Here is a 12,125-nt window from a genome sequence, read left to right as displayed (position 1 = left end):
GGGCTGGTGCATATAAAAGATCCCTTGCTACTAATGAAAAATAAATGTGCTCTAGTGGTGTGTTAAACATAAACTTGAAACTGTTCTTTGGCAACATCTTAATACTCAGAAAATTCCTTTAAATAGTTGAATAATTTATATGCTGGTGGAGGGTGGGGTTCCGTTGAGGGAAACTATCAAGGGTGTCATTTTGTTTCTTATAACATCGTTTTTTCTCTCTTCATTACATGTTCAATAGTGTCAAAGCATATGGCAAGTCTTTTCCTGACAAATTACTTCAAGGGATAGGCTTTGTTGATGAATATATCCAAAATGGTGCAACCCCATAGAAAATTGTTCTCTGTCAATTCTGAAGTATTGTTCGAATTAATATTCATCTAAATTCAAATCACACATAACTAAATTATACTAATGCTACCGTTATTTTCTTCTTTTTAAAATTATTTTTATTATATTTTTTTTTAATTTGATGCTCCCAAAATATTTTTCATTTTCTTTTGTATGGTGACGTGTCATGTGCCACTAAGAGCATGATCAGTTCATCATCACTGCTTACCGAATCCATGGTAAAAGGGAGAACCTCGTATTCATTTACAGTATGACAGTAAGTATAATCCATCCATACAAACGCATGCGCTGTACTGGCTTAAGTGAACCTAGCTCTAAGCTTTAGGAGTTATTTCAAAGATATATCATGAGATAGAACGATTTGGATAGTTTGTTTGGAGCGATATGATAAATCTGTAAAATAAATAGTATACAACGGTAAAAAGAATGGGGCAATTCCAGCATACCAACGTAGCATTTAGAGTTAATGTTTGGAACCATCCATGATTGTATATAGTATATAGATTACAAACTAAATATGGTTTCATTTTTTTTCTAAACAAGATTGATTTATAGCATCAATGTGAGAGGTTTTTCTTCTCTTCAGAACAGTGTAGTATATCAATGGACAGTTTGTACAGTAAGTCAATCTTATTGTATATTGTAGGGTAATAAAACATGTTAATAGTCATTTTTAATTAAATCTTTAAAAGGTCTTGGAGGTTTTTTTCTAAAATCGTAAGTGGATTTTGGTTATATTATCAGTTACATAAGCCTAAATTATCTGTTTTTAGGCAACATAAGGAAATATAAAACATTACATTTAAATTATGGTGAGCAAACTATATAATTACCTGTTATCCTCAATTTCACTCAGTATTCACATAATCAACCTGCTTATTAATGCATGCCAATAATCCTATTGATGTCGCTGCAACAAGTGGTGTGGAAAGACTATGCTATTATGCAGACATGTCAGTATGTTACACAGGCAGACCCATTGGTGTAAAATGGATGCAATCCATGCTCCTAATTGGATCCGATGTACATTTTAGCATGGAACATCAATGTACATCTGTATAGGCTGGTACGTGCGTGCATGTGCATACGTGTGTTAATGATCACATGTACAAAACGTGTACACGGAGGAGGGTGGTAAAACAATCCCTGATTTTGTGAGTAAATCGTTTTATGGATGGCCCCAGTTAGTAGTCTGAAAGACCTGCTGCATATTTTACAGTGACATCTATCCGCGAACTTACTTGCGCTTCAGTCAAAGTACACACTAGCAGAGAGCTGTGTGTACCCCCTACTTTTAAAATATACTGCACAGACCCCGTTTGACAAGACACCAAACACCCCCTTTTTGATAGAAACTGTGCAAACTTTGTGGTGGTTTTGACCAAATGTGACATATCTAGTAGTTAGCATTTCGTCCTCCCTATAAAATTTCTATGTCCGCCCCAACAACAAAACAAACATTCAGTCATGTTTTAGTGGAGTTTACATGTCCTTTCTTTTAATATGCTACATGCCAATAGTTTAAGGACATTATTCAGTGACGTCTTATTTCACTTAGCACCTTGAACAGATTTAGTGTTGAAATGACCTTGATATTCGTCATAAAATTTGGAACCATGTTTGTATACAAAAGTGATTATAAATATCGCTGGTAACAAAAAATAACATGAAATTCTTACACGACCTGTTTTAGCTACATATCTCCCTGCATTAATTCATAAATTTATTCACACTTTTGTTTAGATGGAAACAATGTTAAAACTGCTTTTATTACTGAAAAAAAAGAAAAACGATTATGGGCATGGAAGAATAAGACATATTACTCTGAAAATTGAACTAAACAAAATTCTGGATTTGATAACCGATTTAACAAAAACGTTAACTGACGTGGAAAGTTTGCTTACCTGCATTTCAGTAACACTTAATGTAATAATTCTGTGAATGTAATCAACAGTTTACTATATTTTGGGGGGATGGTAGCAGACACACTGGACTAAAAGATACAAGAGTAAAAATGTAAATTTATAAGCAAAAAACACCCACATCAACAACAAACAAAACAAGCCCCAAAGAAAACACAAAAATTCACACGACAATAAACTTAACACAACTTTATCACCAATAAACCGGTCTAAAACAAGCTATTTTTACTTTTTGTGTATCTTTATTACTTCAATAAAGTAAAACAGCCTAAAAGTACATAATAAAAGACTAAAGTCAATTAAAAGTCTTTTAAAATAAAAGTATAAAATAGGCATAAATATATGACTAGAATTTGACAAAGCTGCATGGATAGATTTGAATGCAATTAGTAATTTTTTTTTATAGAAACATTGTATACAATATGAAAAGCAACTAAACAAGATATTCCTTTAAACAAAATCAAAAGGATATACAAAATTGTATCATACAAAATGTAAGCTTACTGCCAAGTGATTTGTTAACATATCTGAAACCATTCCTCTATGTAAAAGTACAGCTTATATTATCATGAAAATTGTAACTAAAGTTTGCCACATCATAATTAATACATTGAAACACCAATCTTTTCATTTAACTAAAGAACATTTAAAGGTGTCATAATTTGTATGAATAAACTAATTTGTAAGTGCAAAAACTGATAATGATTGCGAGTAAAATAATAAACTTACTAAAATATTCATACAAAATGTTTTATGTTCTTTTTATTGATTACACAAAATTAACAAATTTAAATTATTACATTTTTCACTCGGGTAATTTTCAATTATTAATATCATATAAAAATAGAAATAATATTGCACTCCTAACAAAAAATGTACAAATAAAATTAAGAAAAATGGTTTATCATTTGATTAAATTCATTGTACCAGTATTTATTCATACTCTCCACTAAACTGTTTGATTCATGCATGAACAATTTTGATGCACACTCACACGAGAGAGAGAGAGTAAAAACGTTTCTCCTTGTTATTTATTTCCCATTTTTGATGACACCTATCTCCAGCCTATGTCCCTTAACTTCTGCTGAATGGTATGTTCAGTGGCAGAAACTCTAGACTAGAGATGGTAGTTGGGTCATGTTTTCAACAGTCATATAAAGTTTCATTCCATTCTGAATTTTAAAATTCCTGTCTTATTTTCAAGACCATAATTTTGAAACTGGTAAATATTTGGGACATTCTTTAAATTTAAATATGCATATAAATCAAATGACACAACCTCTTGAAGACCAAGATTATCTTTAAACATTCCTGAGAAAAGCAAGTGCTACAGTATATGATGAACAAATCCATTAAAATATAGGGGAAATACCAGCCTTATTGGATAACTCTTTTCTTGTAAATACAATATTTTTATCATGAAAATATCTCAAAGCTGTTGCCACTTTCTGGAAATAATCCCATTCAAAGTCATGCTCTAAAGATTTATTAGAATCAGGTCTACCGTGGTCATCAAACTTCACAGGTTTGGGACAGCCATAATGCTCTACTGTTGCTTGGTATTTTAGTGCACCTTTGTGTTTCATATTTTCATGAATTCTCCTGCAGACAAAACACTCGAAGCCCTCAATGAAGTTAGGCACTGTGCTGTAAGGGTTCTCCACGCTGTCTACTGCCCACTCTCTCTCTCGTAACACTGTTTTTAAATAGTTGTTTGTGACACCTGTTTTCTTCCATGTGAGGTATTTCTCATACTCTACATCATTATTGTTCAGGTAATGCAGGTATGTAGCAAGATCCTGAACAGTTTTAAAATCGTCGATGTGTATTGCAGAATGATTGGACGGCAAAAAATCCTAAAATAAAACAAAAGAATAACAATTTTAAATAAAACACTGTCCTAGATCCTGTTGGCAGGACTAGCTCTGGCACTCGCCAATTTTATTTTGATTTGGCAAAATAATTTAATGTAATAATTGCTATTTTGTTAGAAAATAACTGCATTTCTTAAATTTTTAAGTTTAATAGACAAACTTGGTGAAATGTTCTGCTCTGCCAGAGCTAGCCCTGTGTTGGGCCTGAGAAAGATGTTCCAAACCTAAATGGGGGATGAAGGCATTTAAATAGAGAATCCACAACAGAGATGTGCCTGAATCTGGCACCATGTTTATAAAATTCAAATGTTCAATAACTTTTTAAACTTTAATGTAATGGCAATGCCATACAAACTGTACGATTCGAGTCCAGACTCTAAAGAGTTATATTTTTATGGCATTTTCCACAGTAATTTTGCAGTTAATTAAAAAAATTTTTTTTTTAAATTGAAAGTTCCATGGCAAAATAAATGCTGCGAAAAATAAATCTACAGCATTGCTGATTGTCATGGATAACTGCGAGGCTTGCAACTGACATTGACATTACAATTTAAACAGAAACACATTTTTTACATAATGACAGTGACAGAGGGTCAAGGATGAGAACCATTAATTAGTGTTCTATTGTTTACCTTAATTGTTTGTGCTCCTAGTATGACTGGTACAGCTCCTGCCATAAGGGGTCGCCATATTTTTTCTGTTATGTAGTCATTACAGCGTCCATTTTCCATTGCCAGTGCAAACTTATACTTGGCTATTATCTTGTAAAAATCAGGATGGCCCATGGCTTCTAAAGGATTCTGTAAACTGGGATTAAAAAATAATATTCAAAAGTCAAATATATATTTGTTGATCGGTTTTTGGGGTTTTTTAATTGTATTGTCTTAAAAAACATTACAAGCTGGTAATGTAGGGTTAAATAAACCAAATATTACTCTACAAAACAAATGCACAAATACAGTATTAATATTTTAAATTAAAATTATACATAACATTTAAATCACTAAAATAACACTACTACTATAAATTATGTTTAGTAACTTTTGGGGCATAAAGAAGATATAATGTAGCATTTTAAAAATAAAATAAATATAGAACTTTGATAACTTTTTTTGTTTAAAGTAGTAAATATATGTATGTAATATAAAATGTTCGATCTTGAGATACTAACTTTTATTAATCGAAATAAATATGTGTTAATTCCTCTAGAATTTAAAAGGTAAAATGAACTACATAAGACTTATAGTCTTTCCCATCATTCTATAAAACTGTTTTTTGTAGTAATAATTTCAGTCTGGTTTGACATAAGAAGAAACATAAAAGTGTTTTGAAAATAACAAAATAACACTATTTTTGGGTGCAATTTACAAATCAATCGGCTCAGAAATAAATAACTTGTAATAAATTTAATAGTATAAAAAAGGCGTTCCCTGTGGGACGGATTATAACCTCTATTAGAAATTCGAAAAAAAAGTAGGCAGAGTCACATCCCCTAACCACTCTCTACTTCTGGTGATGGACGATCATGATATAAATTCCTGGATCAGCGATGAAAATGTGCCTCCAAAAAAGATTACAAAGGTAAGTTTGCAGGAATATTTACAAAAAAGGGAGCTTCCAACAACGGGAACAAAACCACAGATGGAAAAACTAATAAGTTGGGATTTGACAATTTGTCGGCCAAAAGGACACGCGATGTACCGACTGATGTAAGTCGTGATTGAGAGCGATTCTTAACACCTCTAGGAGAAAACTTGCCTGATCCCTCAAGTTTGAAAGGATGAACATCAGATTGTGTGTAATTTCCTTCTTTTACAGAAAAGGAAATGTAAACAATTTTTGTGCTCAACAGAAATACTTACGATCACGCGGCCGTATCAGCTAAGAAATAACTTGGCAAGGCACAAGTATTTTATGATGGACATATCCAACAAGTTCAATATCACAATGTGAGTGACAGCAGTAGCTACAGTGTTATACGAAGTGTTGGGAACAAATCCTGGTCCATCTCTTGACTGTAAAATGTTTTCTGTTCACTCTGAATTCCCAAATCCGTCTCAATTTTTTCTTTTCTACAGTCGCCAGAAGGAAACCTATGTAGTGTTATTTTTTTTCCATCTATAATCTTCCCATGATAACTGTGACAATCTGTGACACAGCAGTATTGTTTACTACCCATTTGACAAGTTTTATTGGTATTTGTATGAATAGACAAACAACAAAAGAATATGTCCACGGCTATTCGACCATTCAGTAGTAATAAAGGGCCTTTGTTGTAAGCAACTAGAGCTTGAACACACCAGAAATAAATTTAGTGGGTTTTCGGGCCGCTTAGCTCAATGACAACCAAGGGCAGACAAGTATGTTTTTAATAGAGGCTATAGGTGTGACCACCTGATAATAATGTTCCTGAAAACTCTTACAACTCACTGTTTTGGCAAGTCTTTATTATGAAGACATGAGCCATATGAGTCAATGTTGATATAATTCATCAGCAGTTTGGTGTAGTGGTCTCGATCTGATGGTGGGTCACAATCGCTGTGGGTGTATATGAGGGGAGATAACTCGTCTTGGTACTTGTTCTTCATACTCGTGGGCACCAGGTACTTGTCATTTTCCAACCACTCAAGGTTGTACACAAACTGTGTGCTGATGGGGTAATCGGACTCACGTCGAAATGTGCTTGTATGGTTGAATAACTTCATGACTTCTGGGAAGGAGAACAACATGTTATTTTTAGGAGATTCTTCATGGAGGAGACTCCACTCATGGTGTGGCAAGCGGGGCAGTGGTAGGTCCCAGGCCGTGAAATCTGAGCCATAAAACATGAACACCTGAAATATGAACAAATACTCTGTACAAGCATTATTTCCAGTGCCAGAGCTCACCTTGCACATAGCTAAAATTAGTCAAATTGCTAATTTTAATACAAAGAGGCTACAACAAATTTCAGTCGTTGGCTAATAAAATATTCCTTAAAGGTAGGGTCAACTCAAACAAGAGCCTTATGTGTTGGAAAGATGCATACCTGGACCACCAACACATACTGACACTTTAGCAAACGAAAAACACATAATTTTAGAGTTAACGTCCGGTGGGATAGCTTGGGGTGAAGTGACGTCAGCTCCTGACCATTTCCTGTATGTACAGTGTAAACAAAAGCAGTAATTTTCGACAAGGCGCTTCTCTTTGATCAACCTGACTTGTAAAACGGCATAAATGACGTAATAATATAATAAACTATTTAACTAAATATATGTCAAGTTGCATTAACAGAACAAAATGGGGTTATAGTATTTTTCTCCGTTAAATAATCCAAAGGAAAAATGTACACTATTAGGCCTATTGATATGCTACTTTGGAGCAAAAATGACAACCCACGATACCCAAGTGATAATTTTCTTTTCTTTGGGACTACGTAATTGGTCAGTTCTGTGGTTTTAGATGGAATAGTCTACTTAATCAATAGGTTTACAGAACTATTTACAGTAATAAACCATGTCCATTACAATTTTAGGGGCGACAGGTAATATTCCACAATACCGATATGTATTTTTGTGTCTAGACAGCGTCAATTAATTGGCTCGTCTGATTACCAATCAAATACATACCTGCCAATTAGGAATCACAGGTAGAAGCAACTAACTGCATAGACCAATTAACTAAGAAAACACACTGTGTATCATTTCAGTACGTATGTTAATGCATGGGCAAAACATTGTTAATTGTTTCGACTTGTTGTGTAGCCAATTTGACAATGGTATTTTATTTTGTATTGAAAAATAATATATATATATATATTTATATACTTATTGCTGGCTTACTGGGATGTGTATTATTACAGAACATTGCAATGTATGACTATTTATCATCCCGCAAAAACCAGGTAGATTGTGTTTCTCTAGTTCTAAGGCTCATTTCTGATGTTACGCGCTAAGTATTACGTAACCACCAGCTCGCCAGAGGGCATACTCACTGAGATGGTACAAAATGGCTGCGCCCGTTATATATAATAGCCGTCACATTTAACCGTTTTATTAATTAACTATACGATTATACGTATTGATATTAAGCAATAATGTGCATTATATATCGTTGAATATGCATACCAGGCCAAATGCCTTAATTGTCCTCTCCTTTAAATTAACCATATTTTTATTAACTTTTCAAGAAAATACTCTACATATCTGAAAATTGGGTAAACCAAAAATGTTTCCAGTGCAAGCCCTGCAGGACTAGAAATTCCCAGTCATGAGAAAGACAAATTGGTTAACAAGGCAAGAGCATGGTTACATTCTAAAAATAGAAGCAATAAACTAAAAAATTCTTGTTAGATTTAGTCCTGATATTTAATATTTCAGCAGATCTATAATGTGTAACATGTTGTTGGTAAATCTGAGTTAATCAGGGAAAATTTATAATTATATAGCTGTAATTCAATTACAGTCGAATTTTAAATTGACATTTAATTTTAACAAACAACTATCATGTTTTCCTCGAACTACCGATATCTTGAGCTTCTTGGTTCAAATCCCTTCAAAGTTTGACAATATAATAATAAAATATTAATAACAAGTGACAACAATTTTATCTGGACAAATTAAATGAATACTGTAAACCAAGGGAAAACAATGCATGACTAGAAATTCCATATCATTCGTACCCAAAATCAACATGTGAAATTTATATGCACACATTATTTTTATTGCAGATACCACCAGTTGCTCACAAAATGTACATGTCACAACGATGAGCTATGGTGCATATTTGTGGAAGAAACCCAATTCATCACAATATTAATCTGGTTTCCAGTATACATTTAGACAATATTTTGTGTTGCCTGTTGGTGTGTCAACTGAAATGCTATCCTGCCTTAACAATTTTACCTTCATCATAGGGTGTGTCCGATACTCTCTGTTATTGGTGAAGAAACACTTTACATCACCACATGTCTTGTATTTCCCCTTCTCAAAGGTGAACGGCGTCCACCACAAGATGATCGGTTCAGTGACATTAATAATTTCTTCAGGTTTGATTTCTGCTTTAAGCTCCTCATCTAGTTGTCTGTGATCTGAAAAACATAACAAAACAGATTTTGTGACATTCTCCTGTATGGACGAATTTGTTAAGTGATTCTGTTGGGCTTTTCGAAAAGTAAGAACAAAAACCAAAACCAACATCAAAACTGACTGTACAACAAATTAACTGCTGTGTGAACAAACTAATGTGTATAACTTTCAAGTTAAAAATAATTTCACTAGAGCATGTTAACAAATTATGTTCCATATTTATGGCAACTAAATTCAGCATAACATACAAGAACAAATGCAGGTATTTGCAGGTTCTACAGTTCATGACACTGAGGTTTTTCCTACAAGTAATATACCAATAAATACTTAACCATGGTTCATGAATAGGGGAAAAAAGAAAAAAAAGGATTTTAAAAATCTGAAATTCCATTCAGTTATGAATTTTGTGATTCCACCCATTTTTCAATTATCATAGAAACTCATACCCTTAATTACCAAATGGTTTTTCTATGACTACCAGAACTTTACTCATGGGGCGATCACACTGTCCCGAATGAGCTTCCGTTTGTTTTCCGTATACAAAACTGGTGTGATTTTTTAAACTGGCCGAATGGGTTTTCCCCAATGTATCACCGAATGCTTTCCGTTTGTTTTCCGAATGTTTTCCGAATGCTTTCAGAATAGACCGAATACTTCCCGCATGTTGACTTCGAAAGGTTTCCTTTCCGAACGCTTTCCAAACACGGCGAATCGACCTAGAATGGACCGAACTCTTTCCGCAAGGGTTCGGAAAGCGTTCGGAAAGGGTTCGTCATGTTCTATGTCCATTCGGGGTGTTCGGAAAGCATATGGAACATACTGTGCATTCTGGAAGTGTACGAGCAATTCGGAAAATGTTCTGAAAGAAAACTGGAAGGGTTCTGGCTATTCGTTATACATTCGGCGGCATAAGTGAAAAAAAATCCGGAAAGGATACTGAAAACGTTCGTCATGTTCTAGGTCCATTCGGGGTGTTCGGAAAGCATATGGAACCCAGCACCTCCAAATTTTCATTTCGAATGCACCAAGAACTAGACGCATGCTTCCCGAACGTTTTCCTAGAATGCTTCCCGAATATTTCCCGAATACACATGGACGCCACATTCGGATGGTCGATGAAAATTATTTTGAACATGCACAACAAATTTTTGGAGCTACCGAATGCCGTTCCGTATGCATCCATACGGAGCCGTACAGCCAGTATGCTCCTAGAACACACCGAATGCTTCCCGAATATGATCCGTTCGCTCCCCGAACACCCAAATTCCTATTCGGAAAACAAACGGAATGGCATTCGGGCCAGTGTGATCGGGCCATTAATTCAGATGCCCAGACATCCATGGAAAGAATGGGAATGCCTCAAGGAATTGCCACCGTTTCTTACCAACTTCATAATCCACAACATAAAAGTCAGTGTATGATCTCTCCAAATTGTTTTGGGATAAAATCTGAAAAATTAAAAAAAAGAAGTGTACAAAATATACATTTAAAAAAAAATTATGATCTGTTCTAGCCTACCCTGTTTAATAAAAATTTAAGGATAGAGCTTAAGCATTATTAATGTTTACAAAGTTCTGTAAATTTAGACAATCAAATCGTCACCAAGAACTGTCTAAAATACAGGCAGTTTCCTAAATCTCATGCCAGACTTTCAGTTTCATAATGTTTTAGTATCTTGTTGCAGTATATCCAATCTGAAACTCATAGGTGTCGGCAGATGCCAGAGGGTTGATATGTGGGGAATTATTAATTTGTCTTTGTTATTTACTTTGTGTAGTATAGGAAGGAAGTCGTGGTGCACTGGCTGGAGTGAGATTGTGTAGTATAGTGTCTCCTGTAGATAATTCTGAATAATTTTTTTTATGTATAATGACCTTAAAAGCTAAAAATGCTTAAATGCATACATGTGTGCAAAATACAAGGTATTTTACCATCATACCCATGGTTTATAATGGAATTTTATTTTAAGACCTTTTGAATGATTTTCTTCTTTTGTTTTCACCTTTTAATTGTTTTATAAGAATGGATTTGTTTTACATTCAAGTTATTTCACATACCGTAAATGCAAAATATTCTATCCGGCATTACCCTAATGGAATTTGGGGCATCAATAGTAAATAGACCAGTTTACGGGGTTGCCAATAGTGTTTAGGAGGCAGAGAGGACAATTTGACTGGTACCGTCGTCTTTATCACATCACTATTATCTAACCAGAAAAGAAGAAAAAGGTCGAGCGAGCAACCACGACCAGCCACCCTCCTAAACGGATCACTGAACCTACAGTTTTATGCCATGAATCATGGCATGATAATGGCAGATGACAATCAAAACGCAAGGGGCAATGTAGCCCGAGTACTCTGACTGTAAGAGAGCTAGACGGACATTTGGACATAAATACGCTCTCGTTACAGTCAAAGACCAAGCTATGTATTTTTTGGGCAATTGCCGACAACCAAAAAGTTGGCAAAAATTTCCGCTCTAATAGTAATACCACAACAATCCTGGGCCGTAGGGGCAATGATCATACCTTATATCCGAAAATAAACATTGATAGAAAGCCTATCAATGAAACACCCAGAAAGAACCTAACAATAAATCGTGTGGTGATCATGTCACCAGAGAAGTATAAAAAAATAAGTTTAAAATTCTTAATCTCATAGCATTATTCATTTCAGAATAGACATTTCCTTGTTGGTGGTCTGCTACAAAATTTTGTTTGTGTTTGGTTTCCATACATATAAATAAAGCATCATACTAGGAATGCCAATGAAAAAAAAATACGTTTCGTTTCTAGCAGTGCCATTAACTTTATAAATATTTTGGAATTAATTTAGTACAGGGTGTATGTTTATTTCAGTCTTGGTTGTTCGCTATAAAACTATAATAACCAGAATAGACGTATATATATATAT

General features: G+C 34.2%; 1 protein-coding gene across 1 annotated transcript; it reads right to left on the bottom strand.

The window, feature by feature from the left end:
• Positions 1-3,170: 3,170 nt before the first annotated feature.
• LOC121378898 (alpha-(1,3)-fucosyltransferase 10-like) lies at positions 3,171-11,909 on the bottom strand. The gene is made up of 6 exons (XM_041507264.1): positions 11,741-11,909; positions 10,598-10,661; positions 9,031-9,215; positions 6,575-6,978; positions 4,777-4,951; positions 3,171-4,126 (listed from the first exon to the last, which is right to left on the bottom strand). Exons 1-6 carry the CDS (start codon positions 11,822-11,824, stop codon positions 3,623-3,625), a joined length of 1,416 nt encoding a protein of 471 aa, XP_041363198.1. The 5' UTR covers positions 11,825-11,909; the 3' UTR covers positions 3,171-3,622.
• Between the last annotated feature and the right edge of the window lie 216 nt (positions 11,910-12,125).

The sequence above is a fragment of the Gigantopelta aegis genome, chromosome 8, assembly GCF_016097555.1.
Source record: "Gigantopelta aegis isolate Gae_Host chromosome 8, Gae_host_genome, whole genome shotgun sequence".
In the NCBI taxonomy this organism is placed as follows: domain Eukaryota; kingdom Metazoa; phylum Mollusca; class Gastropoda; order Neomphalida; family Peltospiridae; genus Gigantopelta; species Gigantopelta aegis.
This window is presented reverse-complemented; position numbering and strand designations above follow the sequence as displayed.